Below are 21243 nucleotides of genomic sequence, written 5' to 3'. Positions count from 1 at the left end.
TGAAAAGAGTCAAACACAACTGAAGCAACTCAGCATGCATACGCACACCCAGGGGTAAAGGGGCAGGTGGGCTTCTGGCTTCTCTCTCCAAGAGTGGGAGGCTGAAACCACAGCAGCAACACTGAGGTTAGAAGGAGGGAGAGGTGATGTTAGGTGAGGGCCTCTCATTTTCCCCCTAAATAGCAGCAAGTCCTAAAAGCCAGGAAGCCTTTCAGGCCAGGAGCTTCCACAATCACTCCTCCCACAGAATTCCTGCACCACCTCTGGAGAAGGCAAGAATGAAATTCCCTCCTGTTGGATATGGAGCAGACCCTGCCCTTCTAATGTTATCATGGAAATCATAAGGAGGGACAGGATGGCACAGAAAGCATGTGAGATGAAGCAGCAGCTGAGGAAAGAAGAGTTTGCCTTGTCTTGCCAAACTCCACAGCTCTGACCTTTATTCCATCCTAGATCACAATGTTCCTCTGCCCTAAATGGGGGAAAAAACTCATTTTTAAACCCTCTCTTCTGAACTATATCAATGAATAAGCTGATTCATCCCTTTTGGGCTGCAACCACCACCTGCCTCACATGGGGAAGGAGAAGCCACTGCCCACCATTCCAAGTTCCTTGACCACAGTGGACAGTCATCACCTCAAGCCCAAAACAGAAATGTCCGGCATCTTTCCACTAACTCTGGGTTAGGCCCTAATCAACCCTAGTCTTGCGTTCTCATGCTGACCCCAACACATTCACTGTATCACATTCTCCACCAAAATATCTCTGACAGGCCCAATCTCCTTCACTGGCCATATAATTTCATTGTTTTTGATAACCTCAGAGATTATCTACCCAGTTCAGACCCACTTCTTGCAGACTGGAACACCAAATCCCAGAGAAGCTAAGTTGCTCATGCAATGTGCACATAGCCCCTTCTGGCAAAGGCAAGTCAATGACCGCCCTCTGTGGACAGTGTGGTCAGTGCCTCTCAGTATTGGGTTACATCTTCCCCCCTTTCACACTCAAGTCTCCTTTTTTGGGAGGGGGGGGGGCGGCATGTGGCTTTCAGGATCTTAGTTCTCTAACTGGGAATGAAACCTGTGCCCCTTGCAGTGGAATCATGGAGTTCCAGCCACTGGACTGCAGGGAATTCCCTCAAGTATCCCACTTTAGACCATACATGACATAGAATCACTGTATTGAGTAACATATAATCACAATGTCTATTGTACTGTTACATACTGAGTAAGACGGAGTCAGGAAAGACCCCAGGGGTGACATTGGACCAGTCCTGCATTAAGTCATAAGAGTCTTGTGGAACTTGGGTGGTGGGATTAATTCAGACCTGGCTGGAAAGCTGGGAAATCAGAAAGGCCTTTGGTCAAAATTCCACATGAGCTGGGCCTCAAGCCACAGGCAGAAGTCTAATAAGTTAAGCAGGGTGGAAATGTATGCAGAGAATAGCAGGAGTATAAGCAAGCCTGTGGGGCAAACGTCTGGGGAAGAATGCCATGAGCCAGGCCCTGAGAACACCAACATGGGGGTGACACAGGCCCTGGCTAGAAGAGCTCAGGCCAGATTCCAGAAGACTGAAGCATAGGGACAGGAGGACTGGAAGGTGGGGGCGTGGGGGTGCGGTGGGTCTTCCTGCTACCACCTCCACCCAAAGGCCAGAGGCTGTTTCAGAACTTGAGTATCCTCAGCTCGAATAACCTCCCAGAGCCTTCTTGACTGCATCCCTCTTTAATGACCTATTTTTACTGCCCTGCACCACCTATTAGCTAAGTGCACCCCTGTCTTCCTTACCTGGACGTCTGACCCATGGTATATTTTCTGTGTTCCTAACAAGCCCTACCAGTGTTTGGCAATCTGAAAGATCCTGGTAAATATTTATTGTGCTAAGTTGCTTTACTCGTGTCTGACTCTTTGCGATCCTATGGACTGTAGCCCACCAGGCTCTTCTGTCCATGGGATTCTCCAGGCAAGAATACTGGAGTGGGTTGCCATGCTCTTCTCCAGGGGATCTTCCCAACCCAGGAATTGAACTTCCGTTTCTTACATATCCTGCATTGGCAGGTGGGTTCTTTACCACCAATGCCACCTGGAAAGCCCAAATATTTCTTAATAAACCACATGTACTTTCGCCAACCATTGAAATGGTCCCCTTGTTCCCTTAGTTCAGGCTATGGCACAGTGTGGGGGGAGAAGTCAATGGGATTTCCCAAGAGGGTAATATGGAAAGAAGGTAAGGGAGGGAAAGGGACAGGACACTAGAAAGGAAAATAAAAGAAGAGAGCTCTGAGCAGAAACACTAGTATTTCAATAGGCGCAGAACATGTGGTCTCAAACGACAGGCCCATAGCAGACTTGGCCCAGCTTTCACCCAGTTGCTGATTCCAAGACAAGCCAGAAGGCAAGAGGCCCATGTGGGGACAGCCAGGGTTCAACTCGTGGGTATGGACCCAAACCCACACCCCACTGCTCCCAGTCCCTGCTGCCCAGTGCCCAGGAGGCGAACGTCATAAAGCTGCAGGACTAAATATAGTAATGCTGACAGAGCTGGAGACCCAAGAGCTCACTTTGCTGGCTTCCTGGTGGTTGCTGCCCCCTACTGACAGAGAAGGACCATAACAGCCCAAGAAGCCCATCTCCCCTCCACATGCAAGGCAGAGTAAGGAAGACTACGAAAATTGTATCCAAATAGGGAAATCCAAACTTCAGTGGGATCTTTTAAAGGGCCTCCTGGTTTAGCACAAGATGGGAAGAGGGTTCCTTTGAGAATTTCATTGCATTATGAAGCTTCAGAGAACTGCTAACATGGATCACTGACCTGGCATTGTGCTGAACACATTTGATTTTCTCATCATACAGGTCATAAAATTGAAGCATAAATTTGAAAACTACCCCCTGGAGATGTGGAGTTTCTAGGACTATAGATACAGATCCCTATCTCCTAACTGAAGTATTAACAAAGAATAGATCTTCCTAGACCTACAGTGGAGGGTACATCCTGACAAACCCATCGTAAGTAGAAAATATCCTAAGTCAAAAAAGCACTTAATATGCTTAGTGCATTGAACATCAGAGCTTAGACTAAACTACCTTAAATGTGCTCAAAACACTAATATTAGCCTACAATTGGGCAAAAACATCTAACACAAGACTATTTTATAATAAAATAGTCCATGTAGTTTATTGAACACTGCTGTTTTTTAGTCACTAAGTCATGTCCAACTCTTTCCAACCCCATGGACTGCAGTCTGCCACTCTTCTATCCATGGACTACCCAGGCAAGGATACTGGAGTGGATTTCCTTATCCAGGGGATCTTCCCGACCTAGGGACTGGACCCACATCTCCTGCATTGCAGACGGATTCCTTACCGCTGAGCCACCAGGGAAGCCCCTACTGTGTACTGAAAGTGGAAAACAGAACGGCCGTATGAGTATAGAATGGCTCTGTGTGTATCTGTCATCTACCCTCACGATCATGCAGCTGACTGGGAACTACAGCTTGTGGTCGCTGCCCAGCATCACAAGAATATTGTACCTCACACCACTAACCCCAGGGAAAAAAGTCAACAAAATTCAAATTTTGAAGTGCAGTTTCTACTGAATGTGTATAGCTTTCTCATCATTGTAGTCAAAAAATCAAATGAAATTATTGTAGGTCAGGGACCACCTATAACCTGGTATAGATTTGGATCACGGCTGCTGCTGCTGCTGCTGCTAAGTTGCTTCAGTCATGTCTGACTCTGTGAGACCCCATAGATGGCAGCCCACCAGGCTCCCCCATCCCTGGGATTCTCCAGGCAAGAACACTGGAGTGGATTGCCATTTCCTTCTCCAATGCATGAAAGTGAAAAGTGAAAGTCAAGTCGCTCAGTCCTGTCTGACTCTTAGCGACCCCATGGACTGTAGCCCACCAGGCTCCTCCATCCATGGGATTTTCCAGGCAAGAGTACTGGAGTGAGGTGCCATTGCCTTCTCCGTTGGATCACGGCAGGGAGACACAAAAGCACATTTATTAGGTGCTGGGTGCCAGGGAGACTGAGGCCCCATTGCCCACTTGAGAAGGCCAGAACTCCAAAGTCATTATCACTATGACCATGATGTAACATGGTACAAAAATGGAGAAGACTCCAGGTCCCCATAACTTCATCTCTTGCTTACTTTAATATTCTTTGACCACCCTGATAGTTCTCAGCTTTTTCTTTTCACAGTAAAACTTCCTAAGAGTTGACTACACCTACACCCTCCACTTTCTCACCTCTAGTTCCTTTTGGCACCTTCAAAGGCTGAAGAGTTTGGACTTGAGAGCAATGATCCCCCAACCTTTTTGGCACCAGGGGACCAGTTTCATGGAAGACAATTTTTCCACGGACTGTTGGAGAGGTGGATGGTTTGGGAATGATTCTCATAAGGAGTACGCAGCCTAGATCCCTCACAGGCACAGTTCACACTAGGGTTTGTGCTCCTATGAGAATCTAATGCCACCACTGATCTGACAGGAGGTGGAACTCAAGCAGTAATGTGAGTGATGGGGAGCAACTGTAACTACAAATTAAGCTTTGCTCATTCACCTTCTGCTCACTTCCTGCTGTGTGGCCTGGTTCCTAACAGACCACAGACGGGTACTGGTCCATGGCCCAGGGGTTGGGGACCCCCACTCTAGAGTCCAACTGCCTCCATTACCTTCTATAAGGCTAAGGGCAGACTGGGCACCTCTCCTATGCCTGTATTCTCATCTATGAAAAGGCAATAGTGGTGATGTCTACCCCTTAATGTGGTCGTGGTGCTAAATGGGTCAGTGCATATCCCTGGTACGTGGGATACACAGTGCACTCCACTACTGTTACAATAGGGCTGGGGGCACATTTGCCCTGCTCAACCGTTAGCGTTAACCTTCCTGTTCTCTTTCCACTATTGCCTCATCTGGTAGGTGATCTTGCACAAGAAAACTGGTAGGCAAGGCCAGCCCTTCTTTTGGGGGCTCCTTTGAATGAGGAGCCTTACAGGTCCCACACTGCCATAGACTGCACAGGGAAGCATGACCCTGGACCCACACAGGCCATATACTCAGAGCAGCTTTTCCAGTGATAAAGCAAGTGTTTGGCACCCAACTACCTTATCAAATTTATTTCTCAATTAAGTCAGGTCAGGAAAGGCAATCTTATCAAAGGGTACATGGAGGCCCCTAATGGCCCATCTACCATCTGAGAACACCAGGGTCACTCCTCTGCCCTCCTGTCCCTTTAACTGCTGGCCTTCATCTTGCCACTTAAAGGTCAAGATACCCATTTCCCAGTCTCTCCCCTTCCTCCTCCCTGTTAGCATCTTCTCCATCCCTCAGTTGACTTGCTCCTCAGCTGGCTATGCAGGCTCACTTCTGGTAGGGCTCAGTTGAAAGCCTTCATTCACTCCACCTCCGCAGCTTTTGAAGTTCTTGTCTTTTCTCCAACCTGATTCCACTCGATATTTCACAGGCTGCCGGTCCAAATGTACTCAAACTCCTCCTGACCACAACAGGTCAAGCCCTGACTTGAGAGTCACCTTTTACCTATGTTAAATTTTAATTTCAGACAAACGACAATGTATATGTCCTAAACACTGCAGGGAGGCAAAAATACTGTTTTATCTGGAATTCAAGTTTAACTGGGCATCCTGTGCCACTACTGCTAAGTAGTTTCAGTCGTGTCCGACTCTATGCGACCCCATAGACGGCAGCCCACCAGGCTCCCCCGTCCCTGGGATTCTCCAGGCAAGAACACTGGAGTGGGTTGCCATTTCCTTCTCCAATGCATGAAAGTGAAAAGTGAAAGTGAAGTCGCTCAGTCATGTCCGACTCTTAGCGACCCCATGGACTGCAGCCTACCAGGCTCCTCCGTCCGTGGGATGTTCCGGCCAATAGTACTGGAGTGGGGCATCCTGTATATTTGCTTAATGCCACAACCCTACTTGTCCCTCCCCTTTATGCTCATGTTCAGGATTGGCACCATCATCTCATCTACACCATCAGTGGCTGACACACCCACACCACCCTGCAGAGAGCCCTTCCCGGCTAGCAGATTGGTGGTTGTGGGGGGTGGGGGAGAGTGTTGCCAGACACCACTGACCTGGTGTGCATTCACCCCAGCCCTGTGGCCATAAACCTTCCCTCCTCTCATGGCTGGAAGTTTGATCCACCTCATCCTTCACATCCCAAGAGATCTTCCCTGACTACTCCATCAAAATGCACCTCGCTTCACCCTGCTCCTCCCTTCTCTTCATCTTCACCCCTTTCTCCTCTTCCCTCCCCTGAAAGGGACAATAAACATTACTGTTACATAAACTATTTTATTTAAATAAAATCAGGGGCAGATCCTTTCCCCCCATACACACAGGCACATGCATGCACGCACGCACGCACGCCCACGTCCTCCTCCATTTTCCCTCCACCCATGGCCACCTCAAACCTGGCAGTTCTCATCATGACCATCCTGTTTTAACCCTGGGACAGAGACACAACCTCTATTTGAAGGCCCTGCCCCACCCCACCCCTGCCCTCCTAGTTGATGGCAGCAGCACACAGGCCTAGGCACAAATTCTCCTGTCCAGAGTCCAGCTCTCAGCCCTCCTGGGGTGGGACAGGAGGATCGGTTCCCCAAGGCACCCAGATCCAGTGTAGCTTCCCTGCCTTTCCCCCACACAGCATGGGAGTGCCATCAGACACCTGAAACTGCTCCCTATGGAGGGTGGGTTCCCTCACTGCAGGCCAACCCTGCCCTGTATCAGCAGAGGCTCTCCAGCCAAACCTGAGCATACCCCAAGGGATTCTGGACTAGGTATGGTTTGGTTTCGGGAAGAGTGAGGGAGAGCAATTGAGCACCAAATTCCCTAACTCCACCCGATAGAAGAATGCCAAGATTTGGTTCAGCATCCTCTACCCAGAAAAAGTAAACAGACCTAACTCCACAGCAGAAATGGGAAGAGCTTCAGCCATCAGAACCTCACTACATCTCCACCCCCTAACACTGACCCACTAGCACCTTGGCAATGTTGGACACAGCCCAGCTGGGAAACACAATGCACACGGGAGCCTGTTTAGAGTTGGTAGTGTTGGTTGACAGTGGGATTGGCCTTCACCTTCCCTGACACCAGTATCCCTCAAGTCCTGCTTTGAGGCACAGGTGGCTTCGGTCATGAGGAGGGAGCATTAAAGGGATGGGTGGTGTCTTCCAGAGGCACACAGTCCCGCAGCACTTCTTACGTGTTACCCATGAGCAGGCTGGGACAGAGGATGGGCTGCTGGGCTGCTGGAGGGTTCCGCAACATCCCAGGAACCACCTGGGAGATGAGTAGGTGGGAGGGGGACCCATCCATTCACTCAAGCTGGGGGAACCAAGATGCTGGGACCCAGATCCAGTGCCCATCTTCTCTGATGGCTTCCCTGTGCTGCCCAGACAAATTTCCCTGAGGGGAAAAACCAGACAGAAGTCAGAATGAGGGCAGCAGACAGACAGACTGTGAAGGACCAACACGGGGAAAGGAGATGTCAGAGCCAAAGACAAGCCTTCTGAAAGGGTAAGGCAAAGAGAGCTGCCACCTGTGGGGGGCAGGGCAAGGTGAGAAAGCCAGGACATATACAACAGACTCAAGACACAGCCAACCTGACCTCTCTGAGGGAAGCAAGGACCCGAGGAGAGGGAGCTAGGAACCTGCAGGGCCCTCCTTGGGCCAGTGGTGGTATGAATGCATCAGCCACCCTGAGTACCGGGCTACAGGCTGATACTGCGCTGGTGGCGACCTCCACGACCCCCACTCCGGGGACCTAGCTCCTGGCCATCGAGACTGGTGTGGTCCGAGAGACCCCGCAGGTGCTCCACGGAATCACACTTCTGCAGGTCCGAAGCCACAGTGCGCAGGCTCAGCAGGCTCAGCGTGTCGGTGTCCGGGGCAGCGCCAGGCCCCAAGCTGACGCCTTCCTCCAGCCCTCCACCCTCCGCCCCCTCGATGATCCCGCTGTCCGCATCCTCGCCACCATCAGGCCCAGCCTCCGCCCCTACTGGAGAGGAGCGCCTCTGGCCCGGGGTATGAGCAGGCTGGCCCCGGCGCCGCGCATGAATCTGCTCGCTGATCTGCTCCAGGTTGCGCAGGGCGACTGAGTAACGGGTCTTGGCCTGGGCCACCTGCTGCTCCAGCTCTGTCACCTTGGCCTTGTGCTCCTGCAGAGGGAGGGTCAGAGTCAGGTGACCCTTTGGGCAACTGTCTGAGGCCCCTGGAGCTACCAAGTCCTCTCAGACCCACTGAGATGTTCCTTCTCCAATCTTGGCTCTGCTCATCCCCAACCACTAATCTGCAGTGCGGAACCAACGCTACCCAGCCCCTCTCCACTCTTCTTCCTGGGATCCTCCTTCCCCAGCAACCTGCCCTGGTCCTACCTGGCATTCCAGGGTCTTTCTCCCAGGTCTTCTTTCCCACCCACTGCTCCCGTTCCCTATCTGGCCAATTCCTCTCCCCTTTCTCTCTGGTTTCCCCCAATTCTCACTTCTCCCTTACGTCCCTTCTCTGTCAGCATCCATTCCCCACCCCCACCTCCCATTCCTGTGGAGTCATTCTGAGCATACCTGCCCCTCGACACCAGCCTGGTGGATAGCCCAGAGAAACAGACTAGTGTCCCCTCTACCGGCCCTCCCTTTCTATGCCTGCCCCCTCCCATCCTCCGCCCCTCCCCCCACACTCAGCTACCTCCAGGATCTGGCTGAACTGGGCCTTAAGCTCAAAGTAGGGCCGGCTCTTGCCAATGGCGCGGCGGAGGGTCTTCTGCAGGGCCTGAACCCGAGCCTCAGCCTGCTGGCACAGCCGTGTCACGCGCTGGTGCTCCCGCTCACCACGAAGCCGCTCTTCCTCTGCCTCGTTCACCTGGGCCAGGTGGGGCGGAGCACACACACCACTGAACACGGACCCACACTCCTGCCCCTATAGCCTGCCCAGTCTGTCACTCCAAATGGTAAACTGTCTACAGAGCCCGGAGAGGGCACTGAGCTCCCAAGGCACAAGAGAACTGTGGGTCCTCGCGCCTGCCTGTTGTTACCTGCACCACCCGCCACCTCTCAGCTGTGTTGCTGCCAGGAAGTGCTGAGGTCCTTAGCCCACTCACGAGCGTGCAGGAAATGTCCATCCATCTGTGACACATCTGCCACATCGTGGTCCTCAGAGCTCACCCTTGGGGGTTGGGGGGAGGGAGGAACCTCACTGGGAGAGCCACAGCTCTGCACTGGGTTCTCCAGGTTTCCATGTCCAAGCAGATAACAGGCAAGGGCTCCAGCCACCGCATCCACCAAGACCAAGGAGTCGACCTCACACACACACAGCTTCAGCAACCCCTCCCCCAGTGCTGTGTGAGTTCCAGAGAAGTGGAACTCCTGCTCTCATGTGACCCATAGGCCTGGACTAAGGAGCACACAAAAAAGCTTGAGAAATGACCACTCCCCAGGAGCTGACACTTACTCCTACAGAATAAATGAATGTGTCCCCTCAAACTTTTTTTTTTAGGTCTTTTTTTTTCAATGTGGACCATATTTAAAGTCTTTATTGAATTTGTTACATTGTTTTATCTTTCGGTTTTTTTTGGCTACCAGCCATGTGGGATCTTAGGTCCCCCGACCAGGGATCAAACCCACACCTTCTGCACTAGAAGGTGAAGTCTTAACCATCAGAGAAGCCCACCCCCACCCCCCGCCCGGGCCCCACAAAAAAAATTCTTGTGTTGAAACCCTAACCTTAATGTGGGCCCTCTAAGAAGTGATTAGCTCAAGAGCGGAGAGCCCTCACGAATGAAATTATCTGCCTTATAAAACAGGCTTCAGAGAGCTCCCCAGGTCCTTCAGCCATGTAATAAAATAGTGAAGACAGCTGGCCATATGGGAAGCAAGAAGCAGGCCCTCAGCAAACACCAAATCTGCCTGTGCCTTGATCTTGAGATGTCCTAGCCTCCAGAATATAAACTTTTGACGTTTAAGCCACCCAGTCTGTTATTTTGTAGTAAAGCCAATGGACTAAAACACTTGTTCTTTACAAGGTGAAGGTGGGAGACTAGAGCTGATGCCAGGGATCCTCCCACTCCCCAACCGCCACAGAAGCAAAGCAAAAGTCTCTCAGTCACATCCGACTCCAGGCCAGAATACTGGAGTGAGTAGCCCTTCCCTTTTCCAGAGGATCTTCCCAACCCAGATATAGAACCCAGGTCTCCCACATTGCGGGTGGATTCTTTACCACCTGAGCCACAAGGGAATCCCCATAGGAAAGACTGGAAATAATACACAAATTATACTTTGAAAACCAAGGTACACTGGCAGAGCTTAAAAGCAAGAAAGGAAGAACGTTCAGAAAATAGAAACAAAGGGTCACAGCTAAACATAACAAAGGAGAGTTGAATCCAGAACATTCAGGAATGAACTTGAGTCACTCCCACATCTGGAGGCAAAGATTCAAGAAGAGCCAAGAAGGACCTTCTAAGTCAAAAGGAAGTATATATGGGACACACAGGAGGCCAAACAGAGCAGAGAGCTAGGACCAGACTTTTCCTAAAACAGAATCAAAACTGAGGGAAGGCAGGAGCAGGAGAGAGACAGAAAGGAGTGAGGAAGGTGACAGGATTCAGGGAAAGCAAACGAAGTACCAGAACTGGCAGAAGGGACCAGCGGCACTGCCTGGCTCACCTTGCAGGTGGCGTGGTTGAGCATCTCCTGCCATGTGGGGTCCAGCCGGTTCTTGTCAGCCATGACGCCCTGCTCAGCCACAAACACCATCTCCCGGGCAGCATTGTGCATGCTCACAGCCCGCTCATATCGCAGTGCTGCCTTCTGTGTCTCCTGCTGGGCCTGGGAGGGGGCGTGGGGAAGAACCATCAGGAGACTGAGCTGCAAAAGACCCCTGGCTGCCCATGGAGACCCTCCCTGGGCAAGGACAAGAGAAGGAAAAAGGCCCACTGTAATGCTGGCTTCACCTCCCAAACTGCACTAAGGATAAGTGCTGAGGAAGCAAAATTCTACAAAGAATATGTTCCAAGGGTAAGTAAGAGAAGAAATATATGTAGAAATAGAAGGATACTGCCAGTGGAGGGCAAAGCATATAAAATCCAGCACTCTCCAAGGCTGCTGGTCTTTTGCCCTAGGAAGAACAAAGAAAAATCCACATCTTTTAGTTGGAAGGTGGTTAGTTGATGGTTGAGACCATCAGCTCCAGTCCAGCAGATAAGCTGAATGAAATAACCAGACAACTGCTTGGAGATATTCATCATAACCATAGTTACCAAACAAAATACTAGAAACAAACCTAAGTTTTCAGTTACAGGAAACTGGTTAAACAAATAATAGTACATCTAACATAAGAAAATCTTAAGTTCCTAAAAGCAATGGCATGGATGGGTAATTCTTGGCATGGAATCATGTCCTCAAAAAATAAAGAGATAAAAACAGTACATGTATGATCCCATTTTGGCAGGATATATATATATATATATATATTTTTAGAGATTATCTGTGCTGTATTAATTGCATTTTTATTTTCTATGTTTCATGGTGTTTTGATATCTTGGAGGCCTTGCTGGCCCTCCTAGGGCTGCCTAACTTCGAGAGACAGTGAACTACTCTGTGAGCACACTTTTTATATGCAAATCCACCAATCTGAAGCCCATCACCTCCTTTATCTAACTCTCTTAAGCCAGTATTTCCCCTGCTCTAAATCACTGAAAGGCTAGGTACCAGAAAACTAGAGACCTTCCCCATAGTCCAGAGCCTGCCTCTGTTATTCAAACTGGCCAATCCTAAATTTGCTCAAAGCTGCTTACACTGTCTTACCCACTCCTTCCCGTGAAAACAACAATAAAGGCTCTACAATAAAAGCTCTGAGATAAGCTTTCCCCTCACATTTTCTGCCTCCTCACCCATTCAGGTGCTTCCCCATGTAGTCCTGAATAATCTGACAGGCTCTATTCTCTTAGGAACTAAGTAATAAACTTTTTTAAGGCAGTTGTCTCTGTGTCTGTCACCTTACCACATTGACTAAAACAACTTTCAGGTACAAAAATCACAAAACATGCATGTGGTTGGATCTGGGGAGATTCTGGTTCTCTTATCTTGTTTTATAGTTACAAGTTATACTTATAGCCTTCCAATAGTGACCCCATATTATTTATATAAAGAAAAATTTAAAAAGAAGGAAATGGGGTAAATGAGTGGAGAAGCAAGCAAAGAGAGCATGAACCAAAGGGGATACAAGAAGAAAAGATAACTAGAAGGTGCTCTGTCTCACACCCCATACAGAGACAGGAGACTTCAGGGCCAGGCTCTGCATGCAGCCCCCACCCCAGAATGTGGGTCAGCTGGCCGCACCTCCTTAGCCAGCCGCCGAGCTTCATAGTAGGGCCGGGCCTTCTCGATGCAGCTCCCTAAGTGGGAGCCCTGCGTGTTGAGCTTCCTTGCTGACTCCTGCAGGATCCTCCGGTAGGTGGTCCTGGCCTCCTGGCAAAAGGATAGAGACACGGGCAGAGGGAGGCATGTGCCTGGGTCCTAACCCCTCTCGTTTTTCATACATGCCCCTTCCCCTGCCACTGTACTGAAAGAGGACAGAAAATGATGAAAGCACCTCTGGAACCAGCCCAAGAGTGTGAGGAAAAGGAGCATCACTCACATCCAGCTGCAGCTCCACTTGGTTGATTTCCTCACTGGCCTGGTTCAGATGCTCCAGCTCCTCCTGCCACAGAGAGAGGCAGAAAGTTAGAGCAGCAGAGGAAAGCAGCCTCAGATGAACCAGGCAGGGCAGGAACATGGGTACAGATGGAAAGCCCAGCTAAGTAGGGAAGGGAAGAAATGGAACAGGTCATTGTCAAATGCCTTCTTGTCAGAGATCTAATAACATACTGCCTCTTGTAATCCTCACAATTCCACCTCTATATCATGCAGTAAATCCCCATTTTAAGGACAAGAGAATTGAGGTTCAGTATGGAAAACTCCTACACACACAACACAGTGGCAACAAGTCTGCGGCCATCAGACTGCACCACCACCTCCTCCTCGTACTCCAGCCAGGAGTCTCCTCAGAGCTAATGGTCTCTGTCCCAGTCAAGGAGAAACCCCTGGGCCCTACTCACCCAGCACATTTTTACTACACACTTATACACTCAGCACCATGAAACCTAGAATTTAGAGCACAAAGCAGCAGCAGCTCACAGCCCAAGAGTAAGCAACAGGCCCTTGGTCATGTGAGGAGCCACAGGAAAGGAGGGCATGGTAAGGGCTGGGAATCAACAGGAGAGCAGGTGACCAGGACAGGCAGGTTGTCAGGAGAAGCCAGAGAGGCTGGGGCACAGGGACAGGATACTCGGACTTCTCCCAATGGCAGGGGCAACCCCTCAGAGCTTGATGCCCCCAGTGGTTTAGGAAGGCAGACTTGGGCAATGTAGGGAAAGCTTCGAGGGGCCAGAGAGACAAAAGTGGAGGCTGTCTGTAGTACTCCAGGTGGGAAAGGAGACGGCAGATCCCTGGGAAATCCGGGATGCAAAAATCATTAGGACATCGTGAACAATTAAGGTCACAGGAAGAATACATGGTTCAAGAGACCTCTAACTGCTTGGGTGGTGGTGACAGGACCCCAGGTCCCCACATAGTAGATCCTATGGCAAGGAGGGAGAGCCTCAGGAAGAAGTTCACCAGACACACTGGCCTGAACTCCTCACTGGCCCAAGCACTGGCAAAAGAAGCAAAAACCACCCGTGCATTTCAGTGGCAGGGAGGGTGCTGGCCTTGAGTATCCTCCCCTCCCCTAGGTCAAGTTCCTGGGGCCCAGGGAGCCAATGACACTCCCGAGGAGGAGCAGTGCCTAGAGAGATGCCTGGTGCTCAGCTACAGCTTCCTCCTCCAGGCCCTGGGCAGGCCAGCAGTAGCCAGCCTGCTGTCTGCCTGCGCCCATGGCCATGCCCTACACTCCACCTGCACCTGGAAGTGAGGAACGCCGCCATCACTGCTCCTGCATACTTCATTTGGCCCTTTCAAAAGCCCATTGTGTGATCTCCCTTTAGTCCTTTTATTTCTGTACCTCACCTCAAGCTCTGAAAGATTTGAGTCAGCAAGTAAGAATGCAAGAAATCAAGTTATGTGCTCTAAATACAGTATAAGATAGAACACAAAGGAGGAAACATACAACAAAACCAGGAACAATGATATGAAAATACGCATACTCACAACAATGTAGACTCTGCCTCAGAGAGGACCACAAACTTGTTGTCTCTCAACTTTTCAGAACAGAGATATCTGACAGAAATATAATATGAGCCTTATCCGGAATTTTTAGTTTTATAAAAGCCACATTTGTAAAAGAAAGAAAACCACCAAGATAAAATTTTAACAGTACATTTCATTTAATTCAATATATCTAAAATAATAACACAATTTCAACCTGTTATCAACGTAAAATAATAACTACCAATATTGTAACTTTTTTTTTAAACCATGGCTTTGAAATCCACATGCATCTGACCTTAGAGCACACCTTAACGTGGACAGTTGGATGTAGCTCCTGTACTGGTCTGGGTAGAGCTAGAAGTGCACAAGATCCACTGATTAGTCACACAACTCAGTGCTCATAAGGTAACAACTGGCCACTGTGGAAAAGAGGCCGCCGGCATGGCTCAGAGGACCCCAGAGGAAGCCTGGGGCAGTGCCAACACCACCCTACATGCACACAGCTTTGAGTTTCACAGTGCCTTCCTGACAGGGATGTCCCCTTCGGCTAATGAGATCACCACAAAGAAACTGTCAGAAAAGACAATTCCTGTCTGGGTGAGAGGAACCAGGCCCTCTTTGGGCTCTGCTTTCTGTGGCTGAACTTGGTCCACAGGAGTTTCAGATAATCTAAGGGAGGAGGTGACCAGTCCTTTCAGCAGTTCCCACTGGAATATTCTCTATCTCAACCCATTCACATTTGATAGACAAGAAACAATGGGGCAGGGAATCAGAGATGGAGTTAGGACCCAGGACCTGACCTATGATCTGGCTTTCCTGCTACTATTGATTACATTCCTAGGACTAATGATGTCCTTAGATGGATGCCTCAAAGACAGGAGTACCACCACCTAAGAAAACCTACAGTCTTGGTAAGACAATAATAATTTGGGGGCAGAGGAGAAAGAGGTTAATAAAAGGCACCCTGTAATGTTCCTCTGAGCGAACCAAGGTCTAAGACAGGATCCCATTTGGTTCCACAGCCCAAAGCACTCCCAGACCCTGACAAGATCATCAGAGGAGTGAATGGCAAGTCATCGTCACTGAAAAGAAAACGGAAGACTTTGATTCTTGGTCTACAGAAGCAGGCATGTATGTCTTTCTATATCGAAACTTGTACCCACGAAGCACCTCCAGCAATTTAAAAATGCTTCCTATTGACTCTGAGGTCTGCTCCTCAGAGTCACAAGGCTCTAACAGGACAAGAAGACTGGGGAGAGAGCAGGCTGGAGGGCAAAGGGTTAGGGGATGGGGGTAGCCAGGCTGAGGCAGACCCAGGGCAAAGCACAGCAGGAAGCCAACAAGCACCCAGGGCTCTGCTTTGGGCCACTGGCGACACCTTCCATTTGGCCTGCTGCACCAGGGACTCCTGGCCCTGACTGAAATCGAATTCGAGGAGGATGAAGTCTGAGTCAGCATTCACCATCCATCAGTGAGCCTGCAGCCCGCAGGGAGGGTGACCTTCCCGGAGCACACCAGGCTGATGCCCAGGACGCCAGGCCACTCAATCAAAGGCAGTTAGGAGACAGATGCTCTGCCCCAACTTGTGCAAGCCATTAAAACACTCAAGCCCAAAATGAAGTATAATCTTATCAACTGTGTTGTACACCCGAAATTTATAAAATATCCTAAATCGAATATTGATATTTCTTGATTTAAAAAAAAAAACCAAATCCACAGTCAGTCAGGAGGATTAGGGTGATACAGGACCTAAAGGCTTGGAAATAAAGTAAAAATGACCTCCAGAGCAAGCTAAACTAAACATTTCAGACAATCCAGAGATTGCAAAGTCACTCTGAGGAGGAAGAGGTGAATGAAATCATCTACTTACCTGAGAAAAGAAATGTGTCCATCACAAAGAGGGCTGAGAAAGGTCACAGGAGAGAAGACCCAGGCCCATCCCAGTACTACCCTCCTCTATTCCTTCCTGCCACTGGGACCCTGCCTCTCAGAAAGCTAAGGCCCAGCCTGGATGCCTCAGAAAAACTGTGCTGAGGTCAAGGCACAGAGAGACATCCAGTGGACTTCCCTGGGATCAGCACACTTTAGGTAGGCCTACAGCTGGCAACCACCTGGTTTCCCTCCAACTTCCAGAGGATTCTAGACAACTTCCAGACAAGAAGGCACAAGCTGTCTGTTTGCCAAGAATCCCCATTCCCCACACCAGAAAGAGCCTAGCCCTAAGGGACCATTTCTGGGAATTCCAGAAAATACCTGAATAGGGTCTCCATCTTTGGGCTATCCTTGGATCTGTGGATTCGCCCAGGCCACCAGTCATAACTTCTCACCCCAGACAAGAGGGGAATATACACATCTGGCCAAAGCTCAGGAACGAGTGTTTCTAAACTTCCCTGGTAGGTACTGATGGATTTGTGGGTAGAGAACCACTGAACACACCAATCTATTTAAAGTGCTAAAATACAGGATCAGGATAACATGATCTTGCACACTGTCAACACTACAAAGAAACTCGAAAGACACATACCCAATGTCTTTCTCATCTAGAAGAGCCCAAACCCAGATCTGAAGGCTACCAGCCTTCACTATGAAATGTGCTCCTTACATTAAGCTGCCTCTCCCACACAGCAAGAAGATGCTGCATCTCTGCTGAGGCCAGAGCACTAGACCAGTCTCATCAGCGAGGGAGGCCTCTACAATAAGACCTTGCCTCCCTACATAACCTACAACATTCCACAACGTGCCTCCTGGTTTAGCAACAGAGACTAGGGTCCTCCTGTCCCTCTTGCTTCATTAACACTGCAAGCTCACTCAAGGCAAAGTGAATCTTACTCTTGCTCAGTATTCTCTGATCCTCACAGAGTTCACCCAATACAACTGTCGATGATGATGGAAATGTTCTACATCTGCCCTGCCAGCAACACCTGAGGAACTGCAATTTTTTTTTTATTGATTCTTAACTGAATTTAAGTATCCACATGCAGCTAGGGGCTACTTTATTGGACAGTGCAGCATGAAAGTTGCCCTTTAACACCACCACCTTTGCCTGTGTAGGCAATGGAAAAATACACAGGAGCAGAAGCGACTGAGCAAAGAAACCACAACTTATTCTCCTCTGCAGTTGAGCAAGGAATGATGCAAAGGGGAATATGAAGAATATCAACAGGCCCTCCTCCCTGACAAACAGAGATCTCTTTCTCAAAGCAAGACCTACAAACTTTCATCAAAGATAGGCAAGAGAGTTTGTGAAAGAAAAGAATCACAGGACAGAGTCAGAGCAGAGCGGCAAAGAGCTATGCAAATAAGCTAGACCAAGCTTTCATCTTACAAATGAAGAAAAGGAGGCTCAAAAAGGTTATGTAACTTACATGAAAATCACAAATCATAGGGCTAGAGGATGCTTGAATCTCAGCCCAAGGCTTTTTTCACTACGACTTGTTTCCTAGGTGGACAATAAATCTATATAGAACTAGCAGGAGAAATTGAGTTGTTTTCAATGCAATGCCCATGAAACAGAGCAGAAATAAATTACTGACTCATGCCAGTAAACAAATGGCTCACCACTGCTACACTATCAGCACAGACAGTTTCCCCACACATGTCCCAGGAAACTCCACCAAGAGAAAGAAGGAAGGATGCTAGGACTAGCTTTGAAACCTTCCTGACTCACTAAAGTAACCTAATAAAGGTCTGTTGACAGAGAAGCCCAGGAATGAGAGCGCTGGGAGGCTCTTGCTCACCTGCAGAGGTGTGAATCACTGCCACATCAGAATCTGGGGGATGCTACCATACCAAACAGCAGACTCAGGCCCCAAACATACAAGAGCACCCTGGTTCTCACCTGCCTAAACAGCTTCTCCAGGGAACTCTTCCCTGCCACTGTCCAGAAACACCACAATCCAGCCTCAGCCAGTCACGCATCTACCACGTGTGCTGCCTGTCCTCCTCCTCCTCCACTGCCTCCTTCACAAAGTTCTGCCCCTCTACCAACGAGTAAATGCCCCAAGGCAACAGATCAGCTCTTCCACTCATTTGATTGACCCAGCATCCTCAAAGCAAGAAATTTGTGTTATGAAGGATTGACCGTACCTGATATAACTCTCTGCATACATCAGATTTCCTTACAGGTCTAAGCCTGGTGCCACCTTTATAGGACATGAAAAGTCTCACCTTTCACAAATAAGAATGTCCCTGGGAGGCACTGATAAGAAAGCAGGAGAGGAAAAAAGATTCAAAATTGCCTCCAATCTCAAAGCCATCTTCTTTCACATCCCACTGACGGTGCATCTCTGAGTCAACAGCCCCTTGGCATATTTGGAAAAGAAACAACAGTTCTACTTTCTTCTGACCTAAAGTGTGCGTCCTACACCTGCTGCCCAATTTATCAGTAAAGCCAGAAGCAACACATCCCAGGCACTCAGGCCCAGCCTCTCTCTGTACTCCCACCATACACAACTCTTTTAGCACTTGTGACAGTACACTGCAATGATTTGTTGACAATCCTTTCCTGCCCCAGTGCACTGGGAAAAGAGTAAGTCTAACTCCTCATTTATCTGACAGTTCTTCAGAAAAGCTAGAATCTAATTTCCCTATCCTCCCCCAACTCAGTCTTCTCACCTGTATTCTTTTTTTTTTTTTAACTTTACAATATTGTATTGGTTTTGCCATATATCAAAATGAATCCGCCACAGGTATACATGTGTTCCCCATCCTGAACCCTCCTCCCTCCTCCCTCCCCATACCCTCTCTCTGGGTCGTCCCAGTGCACCAGCCCCAAGCATCCAGTATCGTGCATCGAACCTGGACTGGCGACTCGTTTCATATATGATATTATACATGTTTCTCACCTGTATTCTAGGATCCAGTTCTTCTTCTTCTCTTGGGGACAATTTGGCTTCACTGCTGTTGCTTCCACCTCCTCCAGGCTCCTCTGCAACTGGGCTCCGAGGGACTTCATCCTCTACAACCTCAGGCCGAAGCTCCCCCTGTGGGGTCTCCCGCCCCCCTGGAATCTGCCTGAGTTCAGCCATACTGGCAGGGAGAAGGCACAGCCCTAAGCATAAAAGAGGACTGACATGCTGGGACCAGGGCCCCAGCTTGGGGCTTCTTGGGCTCTGGGTGGCAAGAAGGGATTCTCTTCTCAGGGTGGAAAACGAGGGCACAGGAAGAACCTCAGACTCGGTTAGAGGCCGAGATTCAAGCGGCCAGCGGGGTCCCAAGAACTATAGCTTTGTATATGCAAAAGTCCTTCCCTGACCGTCACAGGGAGTCCACCAGGAGAGACCCGGAGCAATAGCTCCGAGGCGGGGGGCAAAGGGGGCCTGGATCCTGGGCCGAGGCCTGCGAGGAGGAGCACCATTCGGGAGGGCGGAGGCAGGCGCCTCCAGGCTGTGGTGGCAACTGGAGAGAGAAGGCTGGGCCTGAGCAGAGGCTGCTGGCTAAGAGTCTCTGAGGAGCTGCAGGGGAAACAATGGCCAAGTACATGGTCAGAATTAGAACGTCGGCTACCAGCCTCTTTCCACCCCTCAGCCTCCAAAGGACTTTACTACCTTCCTCCCACACCTCCACATTCCGACCAACCCCCTCAACTTCTTTCCCGCGTCCCAGCATCTCTGGCCTAAGCCCCTCCCCCACCAGCGCCTTCCAGACTTCCCTCCGCATCCTAATCCTCTCCATCGTTTCCCCCAACCCTTCCCCAGCCCCGCGTCATTCCACCCCAGTCTGGCTTTGCAAATCACCTTTTAACCCCCAGCCCCACCCCACCTCCTCTTCTCTCTCCAATTCTGCGGACAACCCGAGCCTCGCATCTCCAACCCCCGCTCTTCCTAAATCACAAGGACCCTGGCCGCAAGCCTCCTACACGGCCAGGCGCAAAGCCCGCCCTCTGTTCGACTTTACCTCAGTTTACCTTCCCGTGCGCGGATCTCCGCTGCAAACAATCTTCCCCCGCCCTCCCCGCAACAAGCTGGTCCAACCAAATACAACGAGGCCGAAAGGAAGCGGAAATACATCATCCTGTAAAACACTGCCCTTCTTCCCTTTCGCCCCTCCCTCTCACGCTCTCCTGCTATCCAGGTCACGTCTGGATTCCTCAACGCTCATCTCCGCCTGGCCTTCGGTTTCCGTACAAAATGGTGTCTCACAGCTCTGACTCTCACCTTACATTGCTTCCAGCCCATCCTCTACCACTGATAAATGAAACTTAAATATGGGAGGGTTGTGCCGAGAAAAACTACGGAGGATAATGAAAGTCGAGAGACCCTGGTGAGTAGGGAAAGGTTGGAAATAAAACGGAGAGTAGACAATTGCCTCAAAAAGAGTGCTGCCATCTTGCTTTACGGCGACGGGTTCTGGCTGCACCCAAAACCGTTTCCGGCCTCTCCCAGGAAGTCGGAAGTGGGCTTGTGGGCATCCGGCTGCTGTGGTACTTGTCTGTGGGAGTCCGGCTTCAGCGGACTGCGCTCCGGGGGAGAGGGGTTGTTTTTTCAGAAATGACTCCCCTTATTCAAGTGAAGTCAGTGGTTCCCTCTCTTGCCGGCGTCCTCCCCATGGCTCCGGCGCTGCACTTCGCCATCACCTCCCCGAGCCAGGCTCTGTCCCGCTGAACATCGTTGCAGTGGTATCGCCGATTAATCCGTGAGCACTGATTAGAAGTTTAGTTATCTGAATTCAGTGCTCTCGTGCACTCTGTTCGAAAGCCCACGAGGAAGAGGAGTTTGTTACATGGTTTTGTGTATCAATGAAAGGACCTGACCTAAAGTCACCACTTCCCAGTGTCACCAGGAGAGACCTGAAATGAAGGCTTCAGATTGGAAGGTTTACTTTTACTAAAGACTTAACTTCCTCTGAGGTGAAGAAATCAAATGGGCTGAATTTTCCTTCTCACTTGTGCACCCCTCCCTCCATCCCCTCACCCCATGAATAACCATGTTAAAAAAATTTTTTTTAAGTAGACCCAAATATATTTTTAAGTAAAAGTTATTTTCTTCCCCCCAAATTGGAAATATTATTTTTTAAATTCCAGAATTGACTTTTCTCCAGTGA

The 21243-nt window shown here is 49.7% G+C and overlaps 1 protein-coding gene across 2 annotated transcripts; it reads right to left on the bottom strand.

The window, feature by feature from the left end:
• Positions 1–6296: 6296 nt before the first annotated feature.
• Positions 6297–20209, bottom strand: SH3BP5L (SH3 binding domain protein 5 like). 2 transcript variants are annotated; one of them, XM_027546749.1, is made up of 7 exons: positions 20108–20209; positions 19047–19655; positions 12653–12715; positions 12355–12483; positions 10681–10842; positions 8708–8881; positions 6297–8184 (listed from the first exon to the last, which is right to left on the bottom strand). In XM_027546749.1, exons 2-7 carry the CDS (start codon positions 19227–19229, stop codon positions 7738–7740), a joined length of 1158 nt encoding a protein of 385 aa, XP_027402550.1. In that variant the 5' UTR covers positions 19230–19655; positions 20108–20209; the 3' UTR covers positions 6297–7737. The 2 variants fall into 2 exon arrangements, with proteins under 2 accessions (XP_027402550.1, XP_027402549.1); XM_027546748.1 differs by having other exon boundaries at positions 20098–20205.
• Between the last annotated feature and the right edge of the window lie 1034 nt (positions 20210–21243).

Source organism: Bos indicus x Bos taurus, chromosome 7, assembly GCF_003369695.1.
Source record: "Bos indicus x Bos taurus breed Angus x Brahman F1 hybrid chromosome 7, Bos_hybrid_MaternalHap_v2.0, whole genome shotgun sequence".
Taxonomy (NCBI): domain Eukaryota; kingdom Metazoa; phylum Chordata; class Mammalia; order Artiodactyla; family Bovidae; genus Bos; species Bos indicus x Bos taurus.
The sequence above is the reverse complement of the archived record's forward strand: the minus strand, read 5'-3'. Positions and strand labels throughout refer to the sequence as shown.